The sequence below is a fragment of the Lygodium microphyllum genome, chromosome 15, assembly GCF_053477565.2.
Source record: "Lygodium microphyllum isolate KBCC chromosome 15, Lygodium_microphyllum_v1.1.10, whole genome shotgun sequence".
Taxonomy (NCBI): Eukaryota; Viridiplantae; Streptophyta; class Polypodiopsida; order Schizaeales; family Lygodiaceae; genus Lygodium; species Lygodium microphyllum.
Window position 1 is genome coordinate 98652463 of NC_141149.1, and position 24285 is coordinate 98676747.

At 38.8% G+C, this 24285-nt stretch overlaps 1 protein-coding gene across 1 annotated transcript; it reads left to right on the forward strand.

Moving 5' to 3' along the window:
* Positions 1-2280: 2280 nt before the first annotated feature.
* LOC148024809 (F-box/LRR-repeat protein 3-like) lies at positions 2281-6980 on the forward strand. Its single transcript, XM_087694453.1, has 7 exons — positions 2281-3244; positions 4183-4308; positions 4724-4828; positions 4921-5314; positions 5403-5532; positions 5712-6006; positions 6124-6980. Exons 1-7 carry the CDS (start codon positions 2594-2596, stop codon positions 6373-6375), a joined length of 1953 nt encoding a protein of 650 aa, XP_087550579.1. The 5' UTR covers positions 2281-2593; the 3' UTR covers positions 6376-6980.
* The last annotated feature ends 17305 nt before the right edge of the window (positions 6981-24285 follow it).

Sequence of the window (24285 nt, forward strand, 5' to 3'; positions counted from 1 at the left end):
GATCAACCTAGAATGGTGGTAGGGTAAAATCCTTTCATGCAAGTTGGAAGTCATTTTGAGCTAAAGCTAGTATGGAGCTACGTTGGACTAAAAGTAATTAAAGATTGTTAGCAAGATTTTCAAGCCAATGGGGTCATGACATAGTGGTTTGGGTGTGAGTTGAGTTATATAGGTGCGTGACTTCAAACCGTGTGCACTGTATCCCTAAAGGTATAATAAATTATCTATTTGCTTCCAAATATTTTCTTTTTTAAAAAGGAAGCTTGAAATGTATTAACAGAGGAAAATTTTTAATATATAGCTATTTAGTGATTTGCCTTTGCTTCAGTACTACAGGGAAGCATCCTGATTAACTGCAAGCATTTACAACAGCATCTACTAAAAAAAGACATTTCTATTTCTCCTAGTTGATCTTGTTCTTCATTTCCACTAGTATACCTGTAATCTCTTCAACTTTGGAACTAGGTTGAAATTCTTCATAACACTTCTACATCTTGTCCATATCTTTCTCAACTTGCATAAAAAAATTAGCTTTAAAGCCATGTAAAGGTTCCAAAGTTATATATTCAAAAATCATTTTATTTTTGCTAGTACAAATATTCCAAAGGTAAAAACCCCTCAACCAATTCCATATTACTGAGGGTATGCCATAAATTTCCCCCAATAGAATCTCATTCCATGATATCTTAGATGGATGATATGGCATGATCAAGACCTACAAGAAGCAAAAAATATTAGTATTATGGGGACAACTATAGAAAAGATGGGGAATATATTCTACTTGTTGGTTACATTTGGGGCACAACCCCAGGGACGTTAGTCATAAATATTGTATATATCATGTGGGTTCAACATAAGGGATTTTTAAAATACCATTTTTACACATGTTTTACACATAGAAGGGTCCCATATAAAAGGGTTACTTATAGATTGAATAGAAAAGGGTTATGTTTTATTAAAGAAACATTCACATATAAGGATATTTATAAATAGGCCTTGAATGCAGATGATATAGAGGGCATACATATAGTGAATTACCCAGGGGCATAGCCCATTACTTATTCTTGCTTTATGAGCCCTCTCATTAGTCCATAGAGATTTAAGGGTTATCAGCCACATTAAACATGAGATTTTGGATTGAATCATAGGTAGCCAAAGATTACCAAATCTGTATATCCACTGTTGAGAGTTCTAGTTGATGTGCCATCTACCCTTTAACTTATAGTACATTACATTTAAGTATTTCTACAAGTTAGAGAGTGGGAGGAGAGGTTTATCACTCACTAAGCACACCCCTCTAACATTGAGATTACCAAATCTGTATATTCACTGTTGAGGGTTCCAGTTGATGTGCTATCTACCATTTAACTCATAGTGCAGTACATTTAAGTCTTTCTACAAGTTAGAGAGTGGAAGGAAAGGTTTATCACTCACTAAGCACACCCCTCTAACATTGAAGGGGAGGTTGATGTTGATGATAGCTGACAAGTGGGGGCCCCTTAGGTTGGTCCTACTTTTGATTAGTATCACCTTAGCTTACTTCAAGTAAAACTTACTCTTAAGTTGCTTTCCCGTAAGCCATGCCTTAGATTTGGTATCCCAAAGATCCCCCCGTACTTGGATACCTTTCCTATATGGCTTGTAGGCTTGATTCAAAACTCCCCCCAAGATAGAGTTGTGGAAAAAGTTGAACCATATAGAATCAATTAGGCCCAAGGTAAGGTAAGATTCGGGTGTGGAGCAGGAGCAAGAAGCTTCTTATACTTAAACCATGCCTCCTAAATGCCTTTCGCTAATTTAGAGGAGTGCTTGATTTTAATTTCCACTAAACTAGGAATAATCGTGAGAGGGGTTATGTTTTTCCATTTGGGGCGTCTTGCTATCTAGAAATTTTTGCACGAGGCATGTAAGAGAGTTATCCAATATTGCTCTTCCCTATTTAGGCTCTTGGCAACCAATTTGGCAGCTAGTTTAGTTGCCAATGCTTGTAGGTTTGGTCATCCTATACCTTCTAGGCTTCTAAATATTTTCAGCCTTTAGCACATTCTATCAAAGAAGAAAAAAAAGACACGGTGAGGTGGTGATGAACGTTTCGTGGCAGTTAACTAGGCATGTGAACAGGCCGGGAGAGAGGCTGGGCCTGTACTATTGCTACCTGTCGTGTTACGGACGTCCGTACGCGTGACAAAACTATCCTCCGCTTTAATAAACGGCCAATAGCAGTAAAATAATGGTAATAAATTGTTAAGCGCCACAGTTCGCTGCAAATCATGGCGCCAACAAGGGAGGGTTGTCACTAAGACAGGCTTCTTCTCATCACAGGCAGTAGTCTCTCTCTCTCTCTCTCTGTCTGTCTCTCTCAGATGTATGTGCCTTAAGCTCTCTCCTGAATCAGAAGAGACACAGCCTTCACCAATTAACACTATCCATGGAGTCCGGCCGATGCCAGCACTGTCTCAGCTGAGTGCATAAGTCTCCACCTTCAATTAATCTTCAATTATCTGTGCGACTCTCTCTCTGTGTCTGTGTCTGTGTCTGTCTGTCTCTCTCATTTCCTGCATGCTCCATCATTCCTCTGCTTCAGCCCCCCGCCATGGATCCAAGCCCCAAACTCCCCCGCCGCTGCCCCTACCCCCCCAGCAGCATCCTTGACCTCCTCGACGATCGCATCCTCCTCAGCGTCTTCGAGAAGCTACGCTCCTACGGCGACAGGAACAGCTGGTCCCTTGTCTGCAAGCGCTTCCTCCACATCCGCGCCTCCGGCCATAGCTTCACCCTCCTCCGTGCACACCTCCTCCCTTCCTTCCTCGCCTCGCACAGCCACATCCGCTATCTCAACCTCTCCCCCTGCACCTACGTCAGTGATACGGCCCTTGCGCACCTCGCACAGAATGCCAGCCCCTACCTCCACTCCCTGAACCTGTCCAAGGTCTGGACCTTCACTGATGCGGGCCTTGCTTCTCTGAGCCGCAGATGCAGCTCCCTCACCGCCCTCGATCTGAGTTTCTGTAGCCAATTGACAGATCTGGGCATGGTGGCGCTATCCGCGATGAATGGCCTGCGGTCTCTGAACCTTGTCCAGTGCGAGGCCATCACAGACGCCGGGATGGTGGCCCTGACATCAGGCTGCGGGAGGCTGCTACACTTGAACTTGAGGTGGTGTTCAGGGATTTCAGACAGGACCGCGATTGCTATCGGTTCTAATTGCAAGGAGCTTCGGAGCCTGGACCTGTCTTACACAGAGGTAAATACCATCGGCTTCCATATGTTTCAGGATGATATACGCTGCGTGCTCCTTTTTTCCTTATAATTGATACAGCGGTGCAGGTTGCAAATAGGCTATCACAAGAAGTTTTAGACCAATTCCCACTACAATTCTGACATTGTAATTACAAAAAATGTCATGAGATTCTGCAAGGAGGGATCACATATCTCGCTAGGTTGGACCCAGGGAGGGCCGGCAGCCTCTTGGCCCCAGCTGCATCTAGCTAGGTATGCAGTGCCTCTCGAGCAGAAGCTCATGATGTTGAACACTGTAGACGGGAAAAAACAAAGGAAAATAGCCCTCGAGAATCCATGCAGGTGCAGCAGCACCCAATCTTGCATGAGCACTTCGGAAAATCTAAGCCATTTCAAATCCTGATTCCTAACACATACAAGTAGAGGTTGATACGAAGCGCATGCAACTTTAACACTGGTATTTTAATGGCTCTGCTACTATCAAATGCTTGAACCCACAGTCAATACTTATCACACAAGAAGTTTTAGACATATTCCCACTACGGTTCCCACATTGTGAATTTTGACATTATGAGCTTTTGTGAGGGAGGGACCACATACCTAGCTAAGTGCGGTTGGGAGCTAGGTATGTGGTGCCTCGAGTGGAGAAGCTAATGATGTTGAAAATTATAGGGAAAAACATAGGAAAGAGCTCCTTTTCCTACATGGGTAAATGTTGAAAACTTCTGGTCTTAATTCCATAACTGAGATTTTGTCATGTGATTTTTTCTGATGGGTAGGTGTTGAGATACAAAAACCTTAACTGAGATTTTGTCATGTGATTTTTTCTGATGGGTAGGTGTTGAGATACAAAAACCTTCCTTTTTCCTGTTTACTTAGCTTCCTATTGGTTTTATTTGAAGTCTCTTCCTCATTCAAGGCTGTTATTCAAATGGAATCCAGATCAGCAACATTGGCTTGGCATCTGTTAAGAACCTCAAACACTTGGAATCTCTGAGCTTGGTTGCTTGCTACAGCATTGATGATGAAGGCTTGGCACACCTCAAACATGGCTGCAAAACATTACAGGTAGTTAGTTGTCTTTGCACATGTAACAGTTTGACCATATGAAGAATGAGTTTGTGGTTTCATTGTTCTACTTCTGGGTGAAGGATCCACATGACACATCTTACCTTGCTCCCTAGTGTCGTCATTTGACACTTTGATGCATAGAGAGCTCATGGGTGCATACTTGTTCAATGTTGATAAGCCCCTTGTCTTTGCAAATGCTAGATATATGGAGATGTAAGTGTTGATTATGGTGATTAGCGCCTTGTTTCTGAATGAAGAGCTTATGGGCCCATATTGTTCAATTGTGATTAGCCCATTGTTTGATCAGATATTGGATTATTGAGATGTCAAAGGGTTACTATGGTGGCCTTGCTGATGACTTCTTCCCTCTACAGCATCTCTCCCTATGTTGATTAGCCCCTTGTTTTTGCAGATGCTGGATGTATCAAGATGTCAAGGTGTTAGTTATGGTGGCCTGGTAGGCCTTGCTGATGGCTTTGCTCCCCTGCAACATCTCTCACTCTCCTACTCCCTTCCAGTAAGAGTTTTTCACACATCAAACAATAATATTGCATCAACACTATGCATTCATGTGCCTCAATTAAAAATCTTTGTCTGCAAAATTTGCAGGTAACTGATGCTTTGATCCAGAGCATTCGGAAATTGGAAGGCCTACAGTCAATTAGGCTTGATGGCTGTGATGTTGGTGCAGCTGACTTGTCATTGCTTGGAGGAGGTTGCAAAGCATTGAAAGAATTGAGCCTGAGCAAATGCAGAGGTGTCACAGATACTGGCTTATCTGCTGCCCTTGCTGGCTGCCAAGTGCTTCGGAAACTGGATCTTACTTGCTGTCAGGAGCTGACAACTGTTGCTTTGTCTTCCCTTGCAATGTCTGCCTCAGAATTGGTCAGCCTAAAGATGGAGTCATGCCGTTGCATTTCAAAAGCTGGGTTTTCTAGTCTGGGGAATGCCTGTCCTAAGCTAGAAGAGCTCGATTTGACTGATACCAACTTGAATGATTCTGGTGGGATTTTATTTCAAAATGGAGTACATTTCTTGTTTGTGCATTTGTAAACTTTACACTAATTATGGTTCATTTGTGCTTGTTTCAGGTCTGATGTCATTAGCAAACTGCCCAGGTCTGAAAGTTCTTAAGGCCGGGTTCTGTTTTCTAATTTCCAGCAAGGGGTTGGAACACATTTCACATGGCTGCCCCAACCTTGAAGAGCTTGATGTGTACAGGTATTGTTTTTTGTGCATGATCCTAATTCTATATGATGGGCAAACATGATTGGTAGATTGAGGTTTATTAAAATTAACCATTAGCCTATGAGAACAAAGTCTGCTTACTGAATTTTCTTGATGAGGGATTTATATGCTGTGTAGCGTTTGAGAATATGCTACTATTTTATACTGTTCAGGTCTACTGGAATTGGGGATGATGGTGTTGCAGCCATTGCAACTAGATGCTCAAAGTTGAAGATCTTGAACCTTTCATATTGCACAGAAATTACAGATAAAGCTCTGCAAAGCATTGCACAATGCCGAGAGCTCTTTAACCTGGAGATACGAGGGTGTGCATCTATAACTTCTGTTGGACTGGCTGCTGTTGGCAGAGGATGCATCCACCTGGTGGAGATTGATGTCAAGCGGTGTTTGTCTGTTGATGACACTGGAGTTCTAGTGTTAGTGCACCATTGTACAGATTTACAACAGGTGTGCATGGAGCTCCTATAATCAGTATACCTGTTTGCTTTTGTCGCGGGAAAGAGTTTATAGTTAGTACACCTACCTGTCCGGTGGGAAGAGTTACTGATTATTGAAGTTTTGCAGGTCAATCTATCTTACACTGCAGTGACAGATCAAGGTCTTATAGAAACTGCCAAACTTCATCGCATGAAAAATATGAAGCTGGTCCATCTGAAAAATGTGTCAGTTTCTGGCTTTGAGGCAGCATTGTTGGCTTGCTGTGGACTTCGAAAGGTCAAGCTGTTGCCACAGTTGAGGGATCTCCTACCCTATAATGTACTAAAGGAAGTAGAGAATAGGGGTTGCAGATTTCGCTGGATACAGAAGCTCCATTAATTGGACATCTGGCAGAGGAGCTATCAATGCAGCAAATCAGTTAGCACTAGTGATTTGAGCTTTCGCTATTCTCCAGCTGTCATGTTATGTATAGTGTCTACTTACCCTGGAGATCGATCATACAATGATCCAATACCACATGCTCTTGTATGATGTGTACTAAATGCAATGCACAATAGATATAATCACTACCACGTAACTGTACAGAGTGTGACCATAATGCTCTGGTTAGTGTCTTGAGCTTGAACTGGCAGGAAATTTTGAGGTATAGAACCAATAGTGCACTGAAATGCATGGACACTAGCAAGCAAGGGTAGCCACTTTTTTTGGTAAGGAGGCTAGAGAACGACACATCATGTGCAGTTTACTTTCAAGGCTTTCACAAAGTCTAGTAAGAGTCGTAGCCTTAGTCACATAGTCAAGTAAGAGTTGCTAATGCGTGATGCTATACTATGATAAAAGGTAAATATCTACATCACCACTGTAGAGTTTGAGCAGTTATATCAGGGACAAAACAAGTCCAGATATAGGTTTATTATCTTCATCCTTAGCTATCTTTTTTTAACATGTGGTAGATCTCTAAAAAAATATTACTACTAAGACTAGAGAATGGGATAAAAGGGGGACTTCAGATGATCAAATGTTATAAATGTGGCTTTAAATATTGAGGAATGTGATGCAGAGAATAATCCCCCAAACTTTCTCAGAAACCTTGTTGAGGTTGCCATCATCTCCTAGTATTGTCTCCTAGTAGGATTTCCTTCCATGGGACTGTGCTGAAAACTTTAGTTTCTCCATAGATTTTTAATCTTGTGCCACAAGGTTTGTACTTCATAGCAGTTCCAAAATACATGCACAATATTCTCTTCCTTTCTCTTGTAGAAGACAGAATGGAGAGGTTTGCACAAATTGAGATATACGGTCTCTTGTAGCCATTTTGTTAGCTACAATTCTCCATGGCAAGACATTAATCTTGAAAGAGTAGACCTCCATGCCCTTCAAGGCACTTTCTCCAAGTCTTGAAAGTGTCTCTAGTCTCCATTTTACTTCATGACTGTTTGACCCTTTAAGTACCACTTGGAGTTGGGTTCCTTGAAGTCATCTCTTGACTTAATAGATAGGAGAGGTTTGCTAGTTAAATTAACCAAGTACTTAAGAAAATTATGCACCTTACGAATAGAGGAGGTAGGCCATCCATTCTTCATCTTGGAGAGTGTCTAGCAACCACTTTGTGAAGAAATATCCTAACACAAAAACATAAATGAAAGTGTACGATAAAACATATTAAATTCAAAAGAATACCCTTAGGGTTAGGGTAACTGAAAGACTGAACTTAGTGGAATCCGAATGAGTGATTGAATACTCTGTGTACAATGCTCATGCAACAAATATGTTGTGCATGAATGAAAATTGTACCTCGAACTTGTGTCTAGAGGACTAACACGGACATGTAGTGAGGTGAGAGGAAGATTCAAAATGTAGGTACTTGAGAGGAGAGAAAAATTGGAAAATAGTTGAAAACTATAATTGCAAATACTAATACGGTCTTTTCAGATAGTTAAAATAGGAGGGCAACAGTGTTTGGATGGTTGCCAACAACTCAGGAAGTCCAGAAGTAGTCACCAACTGTGAAGAGAGATCGTCAAGTAGCAAATGTAGCAAATTTGTGGTTGTATTAGCAAGGCAATGACTAAAAGGTGAGAGAACAATAGGGTGGAGGTTGGAAACAATTGCTAGACTGATGTAGATAGCAATGGATAGCTTTGGACAAGATGTTTGCCACAATCATGGATGTGTTGGAGGACTTGAAACTTGCAAAAATGAGAGACTAAATGGAGGGTAGCATGTCTTTATAGAAAGTTTTGGGACTTCTTGCTGTGAACAGTTTTAAAACTCTCTTGAATAGTGCATCATTTTATGGTTTTGATTGGCTAATCATTTTTGGGGTTGTATAAGTGGCTAAATCAGCATGTAATGCTTATGTTAGCTCAATACTTCCTTTTAGGTCTAACAATTGAGCTAGAAAGAAACGCCAACCCAAATTTGAGTGTTTTTGGTGGTTATGGTTTTGGCCCAAGGTATTATGTCCTAAAGTAGCTAGGGTGTTGGATAAAGGATGCATGATGGTTGCCCAATGGCCTTACCAAGACTACAAAGGTGATGGTTATTTTACCAAGAGAGTCCAAGTAATCACCTTAGAGAGGTTAGTTAGGGCATCGGATAGAGGGTGTACGTGTGCCCCCAGTGGTCTACTAAGCTCTACAAAGATAGATGAAACCTCAATGAATCTTTGTTTTGTTTGTTTTTGCTTGGTTTTTCTGTTTGATAATGATTGTTGCAAAAAGGGAAGGCGACGATTGATTAAGTAACGAATATGAGACTAGTAGCCAAACCCAAGAAGGCTTTCACAAAAGAAATACATTGTTCCTACCACTACTAAATGTTGATGATGGAGGAAGAGACTATTGGAATGTGTAGTAGATATATGGGGGGTATATGGAGAGTCAAAAAAGATGTGTGAAAAGCAAGCTAACAAGGTGAAGCAAGCAAGGGAGATGCCTTGCAGATTGCCATATGCAATGTTGTCAATATGGTGCATCTAAAGCCAACAACTTAGAAAGATCGAGGAGATTAGAAAGATTGAAAAGGAATAAATATACACAGATGCATGTTTATAGAATAGAATGCTAATGCACTCGAGATATGTAAGAGGCAATGCAAGTAAAATCATGCTCATGCAAAATGCTCTGCGACAATGCCCTTGCTAGGAGAATTGTATACTTGTCTAGGCACACTTTTACAATCATGTCATCTTGATGATGTGGATGAATATACAAAGTACAATAGATAATAATGTTTGAGAAAAAAATATAAACAACATCTAATCTCCACCAAGAGAAGAAAGCCACCCTCTCTCAAATTGGAAGGGAAAGCTGGAGGAAAGTATCCTCTCCCTATTTATTTGAAGAAATAGAGGAGGGCACCGATCTTGGGTAGAATATATTGCAATATATTGCAACACCAATCAATTTATTGCCTTGGTTAGTACATTTGCAAAGTTTTTGGATGAAAGCACAAACTCTAAGCATGTGGGTGTCCAAGCCAGCCTACAGTCTAGTGAAGTGGAAGTGGACCACAGCATGTGGCATCCATGGTGTAATGATCGGACTATCCATAAGGACAATGACACTCTAGTTGTTGCAGTAGAATAGTAGGAGAGTCATAGGGAAAATGTAATGCTGCCAATAAGCTCGTTAGTCAAGTAGATAGCCTTCAATGGTACCATAAAAAAGATCCTAACACTTGGCCTTAGCCAACCATAGAAGTTGCTACTTCTTCTACTTACAACTCGGCCCAAGAGATGAGTGCTGTGCCCAAGTTAAAGAGATATCCGCCATGGGAACATCGATTGTCAAGATCTCCTACCTAGTTAGAGTTAGTATTTGTAAACATAAACCAAATCCATAAGTTCGGCCATAAGAATAGGTACACTTTAAAACACGAAGATATGCAATCTAATGTGACATCCTAGGTGTAGTGGTGAAATATTGACTGAGCAAACTAACTTAAGTAAGCTAAATTTGACTTGGTGTGAACCAACCAAAGAAGCTTCTCTACCACAGATTTATAGGTGTGCTTGTTGGAAGGACATACCTAGGGTATCCTTAGAAAGATGGATAGTAGAATCAAGAGGCACGGCCACATGCCTTGTCTTGGTCCGTAGTCCACTAAAACTGGAGAGCATACTTTTGTTGTGACATAAAAATGATTCCCCTAGATTTCACTACCTTCATCTCCAAAAAAAAAGACAACAAACTAAGGTATATTGTCTCAAAAGTAGAGCAAAGCTGGGTCTTTAATTTTGCTATGGTAGCAGAATTGGAGCCGTTGATAAGTAAATCATCTACGTATAGCAGGATTTTGCTAACCTGTAGTGAAAGTGATGGTAAGAGAAAGAGAGAGACAATGAGATGGAGAATGAACCACACAATTGTAATGCATACTTGCTTACACACTCACTTTGGAATAGGTATGAGTACACATATATATACAATGAAGGTGTGGATATGGTAGGTTCTCTTAGTGAAGTATCATCCACATGTTCTAGATCCATCTTATCTAGTTCCCCTAAATATCTAGATATTGTCTTCCTAGATATTCTCTAAGTACATGTTCATATGAGTACATTCTAATATTCTAACATTTCCCCTCTCTAGAAAGGGTTAACAATATCTTCTAACATTCTTCCTCCCTTCTCAAAAGAAAATAGGATTTTCTTTTGCAGTACAAAGACTTTCTACCAATCATTTTGGCTACAAGAGAAGTAAGATTACAATGCTGACTATAGCATGAGACCTTGTCCTTGTTGTTGTAGAATATATACATCAATCTTTGCTTGCAATGATTTAAGGGATGTAAGTTGATGATGAAGATCTTTGGGCTTTGGTAGATGGATACCTAGATGAAGAGCTGATCACCATAGTTTGCTTCATGATAGAATTTGGGCTCATCATGTAGATAGATGATGTATTTCAATTGGAGCTTGATAGTTGTGGAGTAAAATAGCAATGAGAGCATGTTTGTATATGGAAATACGATCCCAATGTCACTAGATGCCATACTAAGATAGAGATTGATAAGGTGCTTGTGACATGATCTTTGGGAAGGTTGCTGATGAATATAAAAGTGTAAAATAGCAAGTGATTGATGAGAAATTTCAAGCATATCGTACTTGAGAGGACTCGAAGAGTTGAGCATAATATCTTTGGTAATAGCATACTTTGTGACAATGTGCTCTTTTATCCATAAAAAGTACTTTGTGCAAACATGCACAAGTATTTCTTTGCGCTTTATCCATTATTTTTCCCTCTTTGGAAGGCCAAAATAGTTGGCCGATTTGAGAAATATACAATTTATAAATGATGAGGTTGTTGCCATGTAACATAGAATAATGATTGAGATTTGGATATACAATTAGAGCAAGATGATTGCAAGAGGAAGGTAGGATAAGATAGGATAGAAAGAAATGATGATTTGATAGATTAGGATTGATGGGACATAAATAAATATAGTGTGGATGGAATGTGATGGTAGGATAACATCATGTGTAGGGATTCAAGATTGCACATTGAGAAATAGTGATGTCAAAATGAGAAACTCAAGGATATAGGATTTTTATGTGTACTTGAAAACATTTTGAGAATCCCGAATGTGTAGGAGGAACCCAAGAGTGTGTGCAATTGCATTTGCTCAAGAGATAGTGGCACAAAGGTGGAGTGGAGTGTGTGTGTGACCATTAGAATATGAGGATATTGAGCCCATAGAGAGAGTGTGAGATAAGGACAAGGATGCGATCTTAAGATTGAAGTAGAGTTTAGATAAAGACTATGCTAAGTGACAAATGTAAGGAAATAGAATAGAACACAGAGATGTAAGAGAAGCGGAAGCAATGTACTTGATGAGGGAGTGACCTTGAAGGTTGGTAGAAATATTCAATTAGAGTTGATGAGGAATAATAGGCATGTCCACATTGTTAACTAACGGAGTGACGAGGTTTTGCCATCTTCTTGCCACTAAAGTACCATCCGAATGTGTTGAAGAATACAATTCAATGGAGAGGCCACGGATAATGCCTTCTTGGGCCTCAATATGTAAGGTATGAAGAAGGGCATCCCCTTCTTCAACTGTTGTTCCAATTGAGATAGAGTCCTTTGTTTCAGGATGCAAGAGGAGAGACTGACAACTGTGACAAACATTGTAGTATTGAGAATGACTGGGAGACCTAGAACATGCTTGGATGGATGAGTTGAGAGTAGGAGAGCACAAAATGGAAGAATTACGACAAAGAAATGGATGTGAGGGGCCTTCATTTGGTGGAGAATTGGGGTTGTCCATCAAAGAATTTTCTATGTATTCCACTAGTTGACAAGAGAGAGTGAACAATGAACTTAATGAGGATACAAGCATGGAACATATGTGTTGCATGATGTGATAGAAATATATTATGATAAAAACTTTAGATAAGGGAGAACATTCAAAGTTTAACAAAAGAGGTGAGAATAAACATGTGGCAAGGGCAAGGAGCTAGGAAACTAATTGAAGCATATGCATGTTGGCACAAAGTAATAAGGTAGTATATGTAAGTGAGGATAAGATTAGAGATGAAGTTTGTGGATAAGGATCAATAAAAGTGGAGAAAAATGAGAGGTAATGTAAGTATTGAGCTAGATTAGAAATGAGTGAAGTATATGTGGCATGGATAGCTCAATGTCTCAAGGCAAAGAGGGTGAGGTTGGTTTGAGGAAAGATAGAAAATATGTGTGGCTAGGAAAAAGATTCTTTGAGGATAAGGTTGGGTGAGAATTTAATGGATTGTGTGTGGAAGATCACTTTAATGGGTAATAGATGGGTGGGCCACAAATGAGGGTGAGAGAGAAGGGGTTTAGACCTTAATATGGCAAAGAACCAAAGGGATAGGTAAGTGGAGAGAGAGGAGATAAGATGAGATAAGGATGACAATAATGATAAAGATGACAAATATATCTCTCTTTTAAGGAGAGGTGATGAAAAAGATAAGAGTAGGTGAAGACGATAAGAATAGAGAAGAAGTAGGTGGATAGGATAAAATGAGATCAAGATAATGAAGATAAGGTGCATGTGGAAAAGGTTAGTTTACCTTGACATGGATTTAAATCCTACTAATCTACATGCAAAGTAATTGATTTGGATTGCATGCAAGAAATAAATCGAAGGATTAATTGAGCAAACAAAAGTTAGAAGCTAATAACCTAGGCTCTTAGGAGCTTGGTGTGCTCTAATACCATGTAGTGAAAGTGATGGTGAGAGAAAGAGAGAGACAATGAGACAATGAGATGGAGAATGAACCACATAATTGTAAATGTATACTTGCTTACACTCTCACTTTGGAATAGGTGTGAATACACATATATATACAATGAAGGTGTGGATATGGTAGGTTCTCTCAGTGAAGTATCATCCACATGTTCTAGATCCATCTTATCTAGTTTCCCTAAATATCTAGATATTGTCTTCCTAGATACTCTCTAAGTACATGTTCATATGAGTACATTCTAATATTCTAACATAACCCCTAGTGATATGGACATATATGTTTCTGTCATAAGGGATAGAATAATATCCATGAGTCCTAAGAAACTCATCCATCCTCTAGAACCAAGACTGCAGTGCTTAGTTTAGCCTCTAAAGTTTGATGTGTGTTTTAATAAACATATCAATGCCATTTGAATTTACCCTTTAGATGAAACTTTTCTTTTCTCTGCTGTACATTCTATATGAAGGAGTGTATCAAGAGAAAGTGAGAATGAAAGTTTTACAAACACCTCAACAACAAGAACTTCTTCTATCCATACTTTTCATGACTTTTGATTTCTATGCTTGCTTATCTTCTAAACAGTCTCTTTGCTCCACACTATCATTGAGAAAGCCAATAGCTTCAAGGTAGTGTTTGTTGTAATACGTGCATGAGAATGTGGGCATGGTGGGATATGAGATCACCTGCTACACAAAACGAAAGTATTTCCTTGATAGCTTTTTTAGAAACAATGTGACTTGATTGTCTAAGGACTTAGGAGGCCCCTTGGTAGAGAGAGAAAAAAAGAAGTAATCATCAACTATGGAGAGGGGCTGCTAGGTAGCAAACACAACAATAGTGTAGCTAGATCAACAAGGCTATGGTTGGAAGGTGAGAGAACAATAGGGTGGAGATTGGAAACAAGCACCAAACTAATGTAGACAACAATGGGTAGCTTTGGATGAGATGTTCTTCATGAAGGGGCTGTGGGCAGCAAAACTAGAGGGCCAAAAACCTACAAAAATAAGATTGAGGCTAAATGGAGGGCAACATGCCTATTTATAGAAAGTTTTGGGACCTCATATCGTGTATGGTTTTAAACCTCTCAACTACGCACCATTTTATGGTTTGGATTAATTAAATATTTTTAGGCCTATTTAAGTGGCTAATTCAACGTGCAATTCTTATGTTAGCTTAACAAACTCAGCCTCTTAACTATTCAAGACAAAATGGCCAATAACCTATTCAATATGTAAAGGGGTTGATATGTCATAATTCCTAAAGTTAGATAAGCAACATATACCTTTCTGTTGGAGCCAAAGTCTAAGCTTAGCATTACAACTAGCTAGTATTGCATCATCTTCAAAAGGATGTGATATGAGCCAAAGGTTAAGAGATAGAAAAGCATCATTTTTATCTAGAGGGCTCCAGTTCCACTAAACAATAGATTGTTTGATAGCTATCTTGCTACAATTAGATAGGAGGATGTCACTCCATTTTGGCCTTGGAAATCCAATTCATGACTATGACACTCCCTTGCTATCGACCCTCTTGCATTCTCCTCAATAAAGAGAAGGCAAGTCTATTGGCTTTCTCTTGAAGGGGTTTGAATCCAGCACCACCCTCATCACATTCGAGAAGCTATTTTATCCCATGTAGCAACCCATCCTTTGTTCTCCCCAAAGACTACAACATTGATCTAAATATGGCTTCAATCTTATCCCAATTGGATTTGGCAAAGGAAATTATGGAATCAACAAAAACTGTCATAGGAGAAAGAGCCATTTTGATTAGGTTGAGTCTTCTTGCGAATGATAATATTCTTCCACCCTTCTAAGTGTATCTTGTTTAACGTCACTAGAAGTAGCTTTTAAGCATGACTCCAATGCCAATGGGGATTCCCAAGTAGTGAATAGCTTGACCTTTGGAAATTTCTTTAGCCAAGAAGGACTCTATTCCCAAGACAAATAGAGGAGTTTAGACTTTTGTTTGGTGACTTTGGAGCTAGAAAGGAAGGAGAAATCTTCATAGATCTCAAGGAGAGTATTAACTAGGGAATCAACATACACAATATTAAAATTATTACTGGCAAACATGTGGGCAAAGATACTAGCCATTGTTCAACACCAAAGGCCAGATTTTGCTTGCCTTGGTAGCACAATCAATTAAACATAGCAATGGATGGGTGATTATGGCAAACAAGAGAGGAGCTGTGGAACATTCCTCTCAGATGTTGCATTGTAAGGTTGAAGTTGTTGGAGGCATATCCATTGACAAATATAGTCACATAAGCATTAGGGAAGAGAGATTTGATCATAGATTAGAATTGATCCCCAAACCCAACCTTGACAAGAAAGGCCAAGATGCACTCCCAACAAACCTTGTCATATGATTTTTCTAGGTCCATATTTAGCAACAAGAAGTCCTCCTTCAAAGACTAAGGCGTAGTCAATTCCAAATAAGATGAGGGATGGCATATTGAATATGCCTACCATCATGGATGAAACCATATTGATGTTTATGAACATTCTTCCCTAGTAAAATCCGATTCAACCAGCTAGAGATTTGGCCATTACCTTATAAGACACATTCAACATTGTAAGGGGGTACCAATAACCATGTCGCTATTTCTTGGTCACCTTGGGAATAAGCTTGATGATGCCTTGATTTTTTGTTTTGGTCATGGCACTAGATGCCTCAAAGTGATTGAGCAAGTCACACAGATCCTATGCAGAGACTTCCCAAATAGGCAAAAAAAATTCCATTGTGAATCCATTGCTACCATAAGTGCACGACCTTTGCACATGGACTTCATAGTAAAAAGGAGTTCATCAGTGGGGTAAAAGGTCTTGAGAGGGCTAAAGTAACATCTTAGCCAACAAAGGCATCCATGTCCTTGAGGAAGGCATTGGATCTAGGCTCCCAATCATCCAAAGTCTCAAAAGGCAGATTGACTATGGCAGACAAGTGCTTTTCAAAAACTACCAACACCATTGAAATAATTCTTACCATCTTCATCTTTAATCATAGCTAGAGTTTCCTTCTTTTTCCTTCTTTTGAGGGTGCTTAGATACATAGGAGCAGACGCCTCATGCACCAACATTACATCAGTCCTCAATTGTTCCTTGAGACTTGCAACTCCATAAAACTCCCTACCTTTAATAAGAGATTCAATGTCTTGTAGGAGATGAAGTAGAATATGATCCCCAAGTGCAAATTGTAAAGTTGCAAGAATGTGGCCATGGAACTGCTTAGTTATGCTGAGTTGGCTTTGCCCCATTCAAGCTTTACATCTCCCATGCTACTTTGTAGAACATAATAACCACATGCATATGTTGATCCTACCAAGCAATAATAGAAGGTGCAAATCCATAACAAGTCCAAACTTTTTTTGCATCATGGATTAAAGCTTCATTAGTCAAAAGGCTTGTATTGAGCGAGAGTGGGGGGACTAATTAACACCACTTGCATAGATTAAAGAGATCATAATGGAAAGGTGATCAAAATCTAGAAAATTAGTAAAGACTTGGCACTTGATGCAAAGCCCAATTAGCCTGATTATTAAAGTAAAATTTATCCAGACATGGGCCTTATTAACACCACCCACACAGATTAACATCAAAGATATCATAATGGAAAGGTGATCAAAATCTAGACAATTAGAAAAGATTTAGTACTTGATGCAAAGCCCAATCAGCTTGATTATTAAAGTAAAATTTATCTAGACATGCTCCTTGCCATGACTCATCACAATGCTTGTTGTGTGAGGTGATACATTTGGTCGAGAGATAGGCATGTGAACCCACAGCATCCAAGGGTGGATAAGGTAGCTGAGTGTGAATGGATTGGAGGGTAGCGGAAACCCTAAGACTAGCAATCTAGAGGCTATTTAAACAACCCTAAGGGTCACTCTGAATATGTAAGAGAGTACCCCAATTGTACTTATGAGCAACTCACTAAGCAATATTTTGTTATTGTACTTTGAGCTCTATTCTCCTCTTGTGCACACTTTCCCATGCTAGTACTATGATATTTTAACATGTACTAGACCCATCTCTCATGCAACAAGTTGACTTCAACTCCATCTCATACTAAGTGCACACGAGCTTATCATTTCTTCATCATATCTCTTAACCTCCATAGCTACTTGTCATACCACCCTCTGTTGGAGGACTTGGGGAGAGCATATTGAGACCTAGTTTCTTTTGGAGATCTCTTCATGTGCTTAGGGTGCCATAGGTGACATGATAGAGCTCAACATCAGGCTCGTAATAGGAGGCTGGAATAATTGAAATTTGTGAATTTGGCATATATCTCATAGCCTAGAGTTTGGATTGTTGGTGCAACCTGAAGAAGGCATAATCAAGGTGGCCACCATAGCACATTTGTAGCACTCCAAGTGGGATATCTCTAGTTCAGAGGGTTTTCAAAAATTCCATCTTTGCTGCTAACCCAAAGCAAAAACCTGTGTGTTTGTAGGTAACCATAGCCAAAGCTTCAAAGCTTGGTCCTTTTTGAGTGTTTTTATTCATTGAAGTCATCAATGGTGATTTTAATCACTAATTAAGATTTTGTGAAGTTTATTGTAGACCTGAAAGCTCAAAATTCATAGTGCCTTCAACCAAAGGTGACTCCGCAAGCCGTTTGCAATTAGGTTAATGTCAAGTACTTCACTTATGCTTGGCAGTGTGTGCTTCTTAGCACTAATAATAAATTTGTTCTCTGCTTGTTGATCATTTTCAAGAAGTTGAAAAGTTTCAGACCTTAAGCATGATTCCATAAGTGCGCAAGTATCACTATCCAATCGACCACTGTAAGACTATGTGTTAGTTTTTAAACAAATAGACAATTGCCATCATCTCTTATCTCATCTTGTAGACCCTCACATGGAGCCTATTACTTATTAATGTAAACATCATTTCATTTTCTTCTAGAATTATTGGATGTTGTATAAAGGATTAGACACTGCCATCACCTAGTGCAATCAATAAGACCTTCATATTATGGCCAAGGCTTATGCAAATGTTAGACCTCAAATGTTTGATGGAAAAGACTTTCATCCATGGTGTGTATTAGTGAAGTAGAAAATTATGGAGCGGGGCTACTGGCCCTTCATCAAAGGGACCAAAGTTATTGACCCATCCAACCTGATTGATGTAGAAGATGATGAAAGAGCCCAAGCCATAATCATGCTTCACATGGATGAATCTTTGATTCATCACATTGACCAACTCTCTATGGCCAAGGAGAAATGGGATCAGCTTGAAAAACTTTATGGGTCTAGAGGAAAGAACTCTAAAATTTTCCTCAAGATTAAAATTTTTAGCTTAGAGTATAAGCAAGGAGGAGACTTGGGTAAGTTCATCTCTCACATGAAGGGGATCATGGCACAACTATCCTCAATTCAAGCTCCAATTCATGATGAAGAAGCCATTGCAATTCTCTTGAGAAAGCTATGAAGAAGATGTTCCCAACCCTTATAAATACTCTTACAAATATCCCTAATTTGACCTTGGAAAGCACCATCCAATCTTGTTTGGACGAGGAGAAAAGAAATTAGAAAGAAAGTAGCACTAGTTAGACATCTACTTAAATAACCCGTGAGCAACTCTTGGTTCATACCCTTTCCACTAAATGCTCCTTTTACAATAAAAAGGGACAAATTGTAAGCAACTATAGGAAAAAATATCTTGATAAAATGAAGTGCAACAAATGTAAGAATAGAAGGCATATCACTAGTAAATGCCCTACCAACCCTAAAGTACCAAAAGAATTGGAGGCCAACTCTGTCTCCATAGCACCTACTAATCGACTCTTCTAAATCTCTAAATCCTATACCTATAAGTACTCTTGTAAAGGGATCCCATGTGATTGAGAGGGGGGGGCGGGGGGGCATTAACATGTCTTGAAATTCAATGCCACGGGGTATTGAGAGGGGGGGGGGGTGTTGAGAGATAGGCATGTGAACCAACTATATCTAAGGATGGATAAGGGTTTCGAGTGTGAATGGACTAGAAGGTAGGGGAAACCATAACCCTAGCCATCCAAAGGCATTTTAAATATCCCTAAGGGTTACTCTCAGTGTGTGAGAGAGTACCGTAGTTGTACTTGTGAGCAACTCACAAAGCAAAATTTTGTCTTGTACTTTGAGCTCTCTTCTCCCTCTTGTGCACACTTTACCATGCTACTACTCTGATATTCTAACACATTTTCCATCATAATCCATCATCAAGAAAGCAAAATCCACTAGCCCAAGAGACGAGTTCTTGTCCTTTTAGGATAACTTCTCTACTTCTATCATGTTTCCATGACCATGCGAGTGATCCTTATTGCCAACAATCATATTCCAATCTCCAAATAGAATTGTGTTTTCATCCCATGTATGACTTGATCCACTACCATGTGCTAGCCATATGGTAAGACATGTTAGGGGCATGAATTGTCACGCAATCCAATGGGGCTCCCTTGAGATGAAAAATTTGACACCCAGAACATTTCCTCTTTTGACATTGCATTTGTAGCCAGGTAAAGAAAATGATAGAGGATGTTCCAGATCTAGCTTCACTTCTTGCACATCAATGATGTCAGGCTTGCTCTTGTGTACCAAGGTATCCAATGTGTATTATCTTTCCCTAGAGCAAAGACCTTGAGTGTTCCAAAAGAGGGATACAAATATTTCATGTACCCCTATCCATGTAGAAGTCATTGAGATGAATCCAGATCAACCACAAGAGCATAAAGATCAGTGAAAGTTTCCCCTCCATCTTGGCAAGTTCCTTGATAGAGATCTTGGTGTTAAGATTTTTGGATTTCCCTTCTTATGACTGGTTTGATTCTTCTTGAAAGGTGCTTTGTCTATTTTGGTGTTCTCCTTGTTTGAATCAAACCATTGGAGTACTCTACTCTCAAAGTTATATCCCTTGGATTGGGCACTTCTCCATGTTAAAGATGTCGAAGGCTATTTTTTAAATTTGTTGATAGCAACACTCTTGTTGGGTAAGTTGATTGCAATGCTCTTGCTTGGGGTGGTCTCCTTAGTCTCAACCATCTTTGTGTCAATAGTTCTTACTTCCATAGTCTCCTATTTAGGGTTTTTAGGAGCCTCAAAGTCTCCCTCCTTTCTAATCTTCTAAGGCAAGACTTAGCAAAATGGCATATCTAATGGTAAGCATAAGAAATATCCAGAAATTTACAGAAACAAACTTCATGGAAAAGTTCAAAGCCTCTTTTCTCATGTATTTCCAATGCATTTGGAGGCTTGACTTGCATTGTTGAGTGTTGAAATGATATGTTTTTTTGGGCTAATTTTTTGTTGTTTTTGTTGCTGAATGGTTGTTTTTGGTGATGGATTGTTTGAATTTGAAGACGTTTTGAAGTGTTTGGAATGGTTTGAGTACATTTGAGGGGTTTATGATGGTTCTTGATGAGGATATGTTGTTCTGTAGGGTTCTTAAATTGTTTTGTTTGGTTTTGTAATGTCCAATTTGGTTGTGTTTTCTTCTGTTTTGAGAGATGGTGGAGGTTGTGTTGAAAGGTTTATGAAATATTGAATTGGTTTTGGTTTGGTTTTTATGGTTTTTATGGTCTCTGTTGATCTTCTGTAAGGTTATGTGGTTCTATTGTTTTGTTGTCCTATTGCTTTGTGGTCTGTTCTGTTCGTTTCTATTGAGTGTTATGTTGGATGTATGGATGTTTTAGGAATTGTTTTTGTTTTAGGAAAGGATGAATGTAAGCTCTATTCAATCTAATCGAAGTGAAGAAGTAGCTGATGAAGATTCACAGAAGGTTATAGAAGAATAGTGATAGAAGCCAGATCTCACAGGACATTATGATGTCTCTGGTGCCTCTTTGCATCTGACATACCTTTTGGGAGGTGTATCCACGACCAAGAGAGGAGAATTGAGTGCCATTCTTGAGTATTGTAGTGAGGCTATGATATATTATTGAGAGAGCGAGTATGTGAGAGAGAGAAGTGAGAAAAACTCATTTTTATGCCTAAAAACAATGTATCTACTATGAGAGATAGAGAGAGAACTATGAAGACAATGAAAATGAATCATATGTGATTGATTTCCATTCAAAAGTGGTGTATTCCTTTGTGTTCTTTTTTGTTATGATGGATTTTATGAAGAAATTGAAGATTATGGTTAATTCTATCAAATTCGTGGGAGATATCTACTATGATGTTGCATAAAGATTTGTTTTTTTCCTTGTTGTAGTTCTCTAAAGAATGAAACAAAAGATTGTTGATGTTACAAGATAGATTTTCTTGCAGTAGAAACCCCTTTTCCTTGGTGTTCCTCTTGGGGATCCGTGCATATTCCATAATATTTAGACCCTCCTTTTGCCTTGGGATTTGAGGGTAGAAGAGGAACAATAGAGCACCTTGCCAAGTGTTGAAGCAATGGCATTAACTTCATTTTCAAAGACTACATGTAGTTGGGGAAGGATATCCATATAGGATACTTTTACAAGAGTATAACATTGGGTGAAGGGGTCATAGAACAGGGGAGGCAATGCACCAGGCTGCCTTGATAACCCACAGAATAGGCCAAGACCAATTTCTCTTTGTTGGAGAGCCAACAAACACCTAGTAAAGCCCCTTACCAATAGACTTATAATACACAATACTGCAGTGAGCTTGGTAAGTGCTAATAAACCATTGAGAGAATTCATCATAATTGAGAATGTGTCCCATGAAGCATAAGTAGAGACCAATAGAGATAAAATCATAATACTTGCAATAGAATTTATCCATGGATACTTCCATTTTGAGTTTGTACACCTTCTTTGTAATTGGAGACAATGCTTGTTTTTTGGCACTACTAACTTTGAACATATCATTGGTGAAGGCTTTGGCAAAAGCTTGTAGATTTGGCTTCTTGTCTTTTGCATGCAAATTGTATAAGTCTAGCTCCATTCCTCCATTTTCTCCTGTCCTTAGGGTCCCAAGCATCTACAGTTGTCTTACATGAGCAAATGTATGGGATCATGGTATGCTTAATAGACAATCTAATCAAGACATGAGCCTTTCCATCTCTACCATCACAACAATGAATCTCCTTAGGAGAAGGTGGTGCTCTAGAATTAATTGGAGAAAGACTAGAATGTATGACATCCTCCACAACAATATTTTTGATTCACTTGCAACTTCCAAAATACCATTAAGACATTGTTTAAATTCATGCAGAATGTTTCAAAGTAACTTGTTGATTTGCAGCAGCTGCTTGTCAAATCTTGTTCCAATTTGAGAAAATTAAGGGGAGGGTGTTTACAACTCTACCTAATATGTTGAAGCATACTTTGATACCAATTAGTGGATTTAGGATTGTAGGAATACACACACACATCTTGGAGAAAAATAAGCTTGAGAGAGCACAACACAGAACATATTGAGTATTATTGATAGAGAAGATCTATAAGAATAAGTATGCCCTAAAGAAAATGGGCCTATATGTAGAGGGGGGAGGGATGGAGGGAGGAAAACCTCTTGGAGAGAGAAAAAAAGTACCTGATGATCCTAAATGTGTTCATATACATGTTGCATTCTACGAGCTCAACATTGTGACCATGGAACACATCCTTATTGTTTCAAGGATTTTGACTCATGAAGCACATAACTGTCTCTTACCTAGCCTACTCACATACTTAAATGAATCTAATGACTTCATACAAATAGAGAAAGCACTTACCAATATCATGTTCTAGTCATTGCATCAGCAAGCCATGCTCCATGATCCACATGTGCACCTCCCTTTTCTCTCAACCTTTCTTCCAATATTACTCAAATATGAGAGGAGTTGCAAATGATGAGCTTGACGAGATGAAGAAAAGAAGAGCTTCATATACAATCTCAACTTCACACACTCTTGCTTGCATTCACAGCTTAACCAAAGTATGGGATGGAGAAGAAAGGAAAAAAATACAAAGAGCTTCTCATCACCATGTCCCTCACTCTATACACACTCTCACAGTCCCTCTCCTTCACTCTCATTCATAGACAATAGAGTAGCAATATGGATAAAAAGAAAAGTTTGTATACACATGAATACATTGTTCTATTATTTTCTCTTTTATACATGATTTCTAGGGTTAGGATTTCCCCTTTCTCTTGGGCATCTAGCCCTTTTGTGGTGGTTATGTGACTCGTCTTTCTCTCCTTTGCATGCACATAGACCTTAGCTTCTCATAAAAAAATTAAATAGTGCACATCATAATCCCATGGTGCTGCTTAATTTGATATAATTTGCATGAGAGGGAGCCAAACTCAGTGTGAAATGTACAATTGATTTATATAAGAATATTTTTGTCAAAAAATTATGGGCCTTTTGTATTTGCAATTAACAACATATGTTGCTACTAACATATAGTAACACTAAAGCTGTGATACATTGCAATGAGAATTATAACTTTGCAACGATTTCTTTTCTAATATTAGAAAGTAGTTATTAGAAAATCAAATGAATACTTGGGAGAAAATTAAATGAAGTCATAATTTGAGGTGCAAGCGTAACTTGAATGGTAAAGAATATGGAGATATAGCCTAATACTATATACAATTATAAGTGTTTTTCATGTAGCTTAGAGCTAAAGAGATGGAGTTGAAGACATGGCTTATACATGGAGAAAAAATAAAGTGATCATATTAAATTCTTTTTTTTTCTTTATAATTTATCTTATTTTCTTTTGTGTGCAAACTTGGCTGATGAAGTAGAGTGCTTGAAAGCTCTAAATAAGCAAGTCTAGTTTTCATAGAAAGTATCCAATTGTCATGGTTATTGATACTTTTGGGGTGCATTTTTTACTCTATTTTCAAAATATCCTCATGATATTTTTTTGTTTGGCATGGTACTTAAAATTGACATGATACTTATCTTTTATTGAGATGGCCCTATTTTTCAAACAATGCTTGAGAACATAAGTAGGAGCTACCAACTCTCTTTAAACACAACCTTACTTATGGAATGACTCTAACTATTAAGTGGAAGGAGGGGTTAGAAACAAACCACAAAGCCATAATTTTGGGCAAGAGATACACTTAAAATTTTCTTGATCTTGCTCAATGATAGATTTCTACT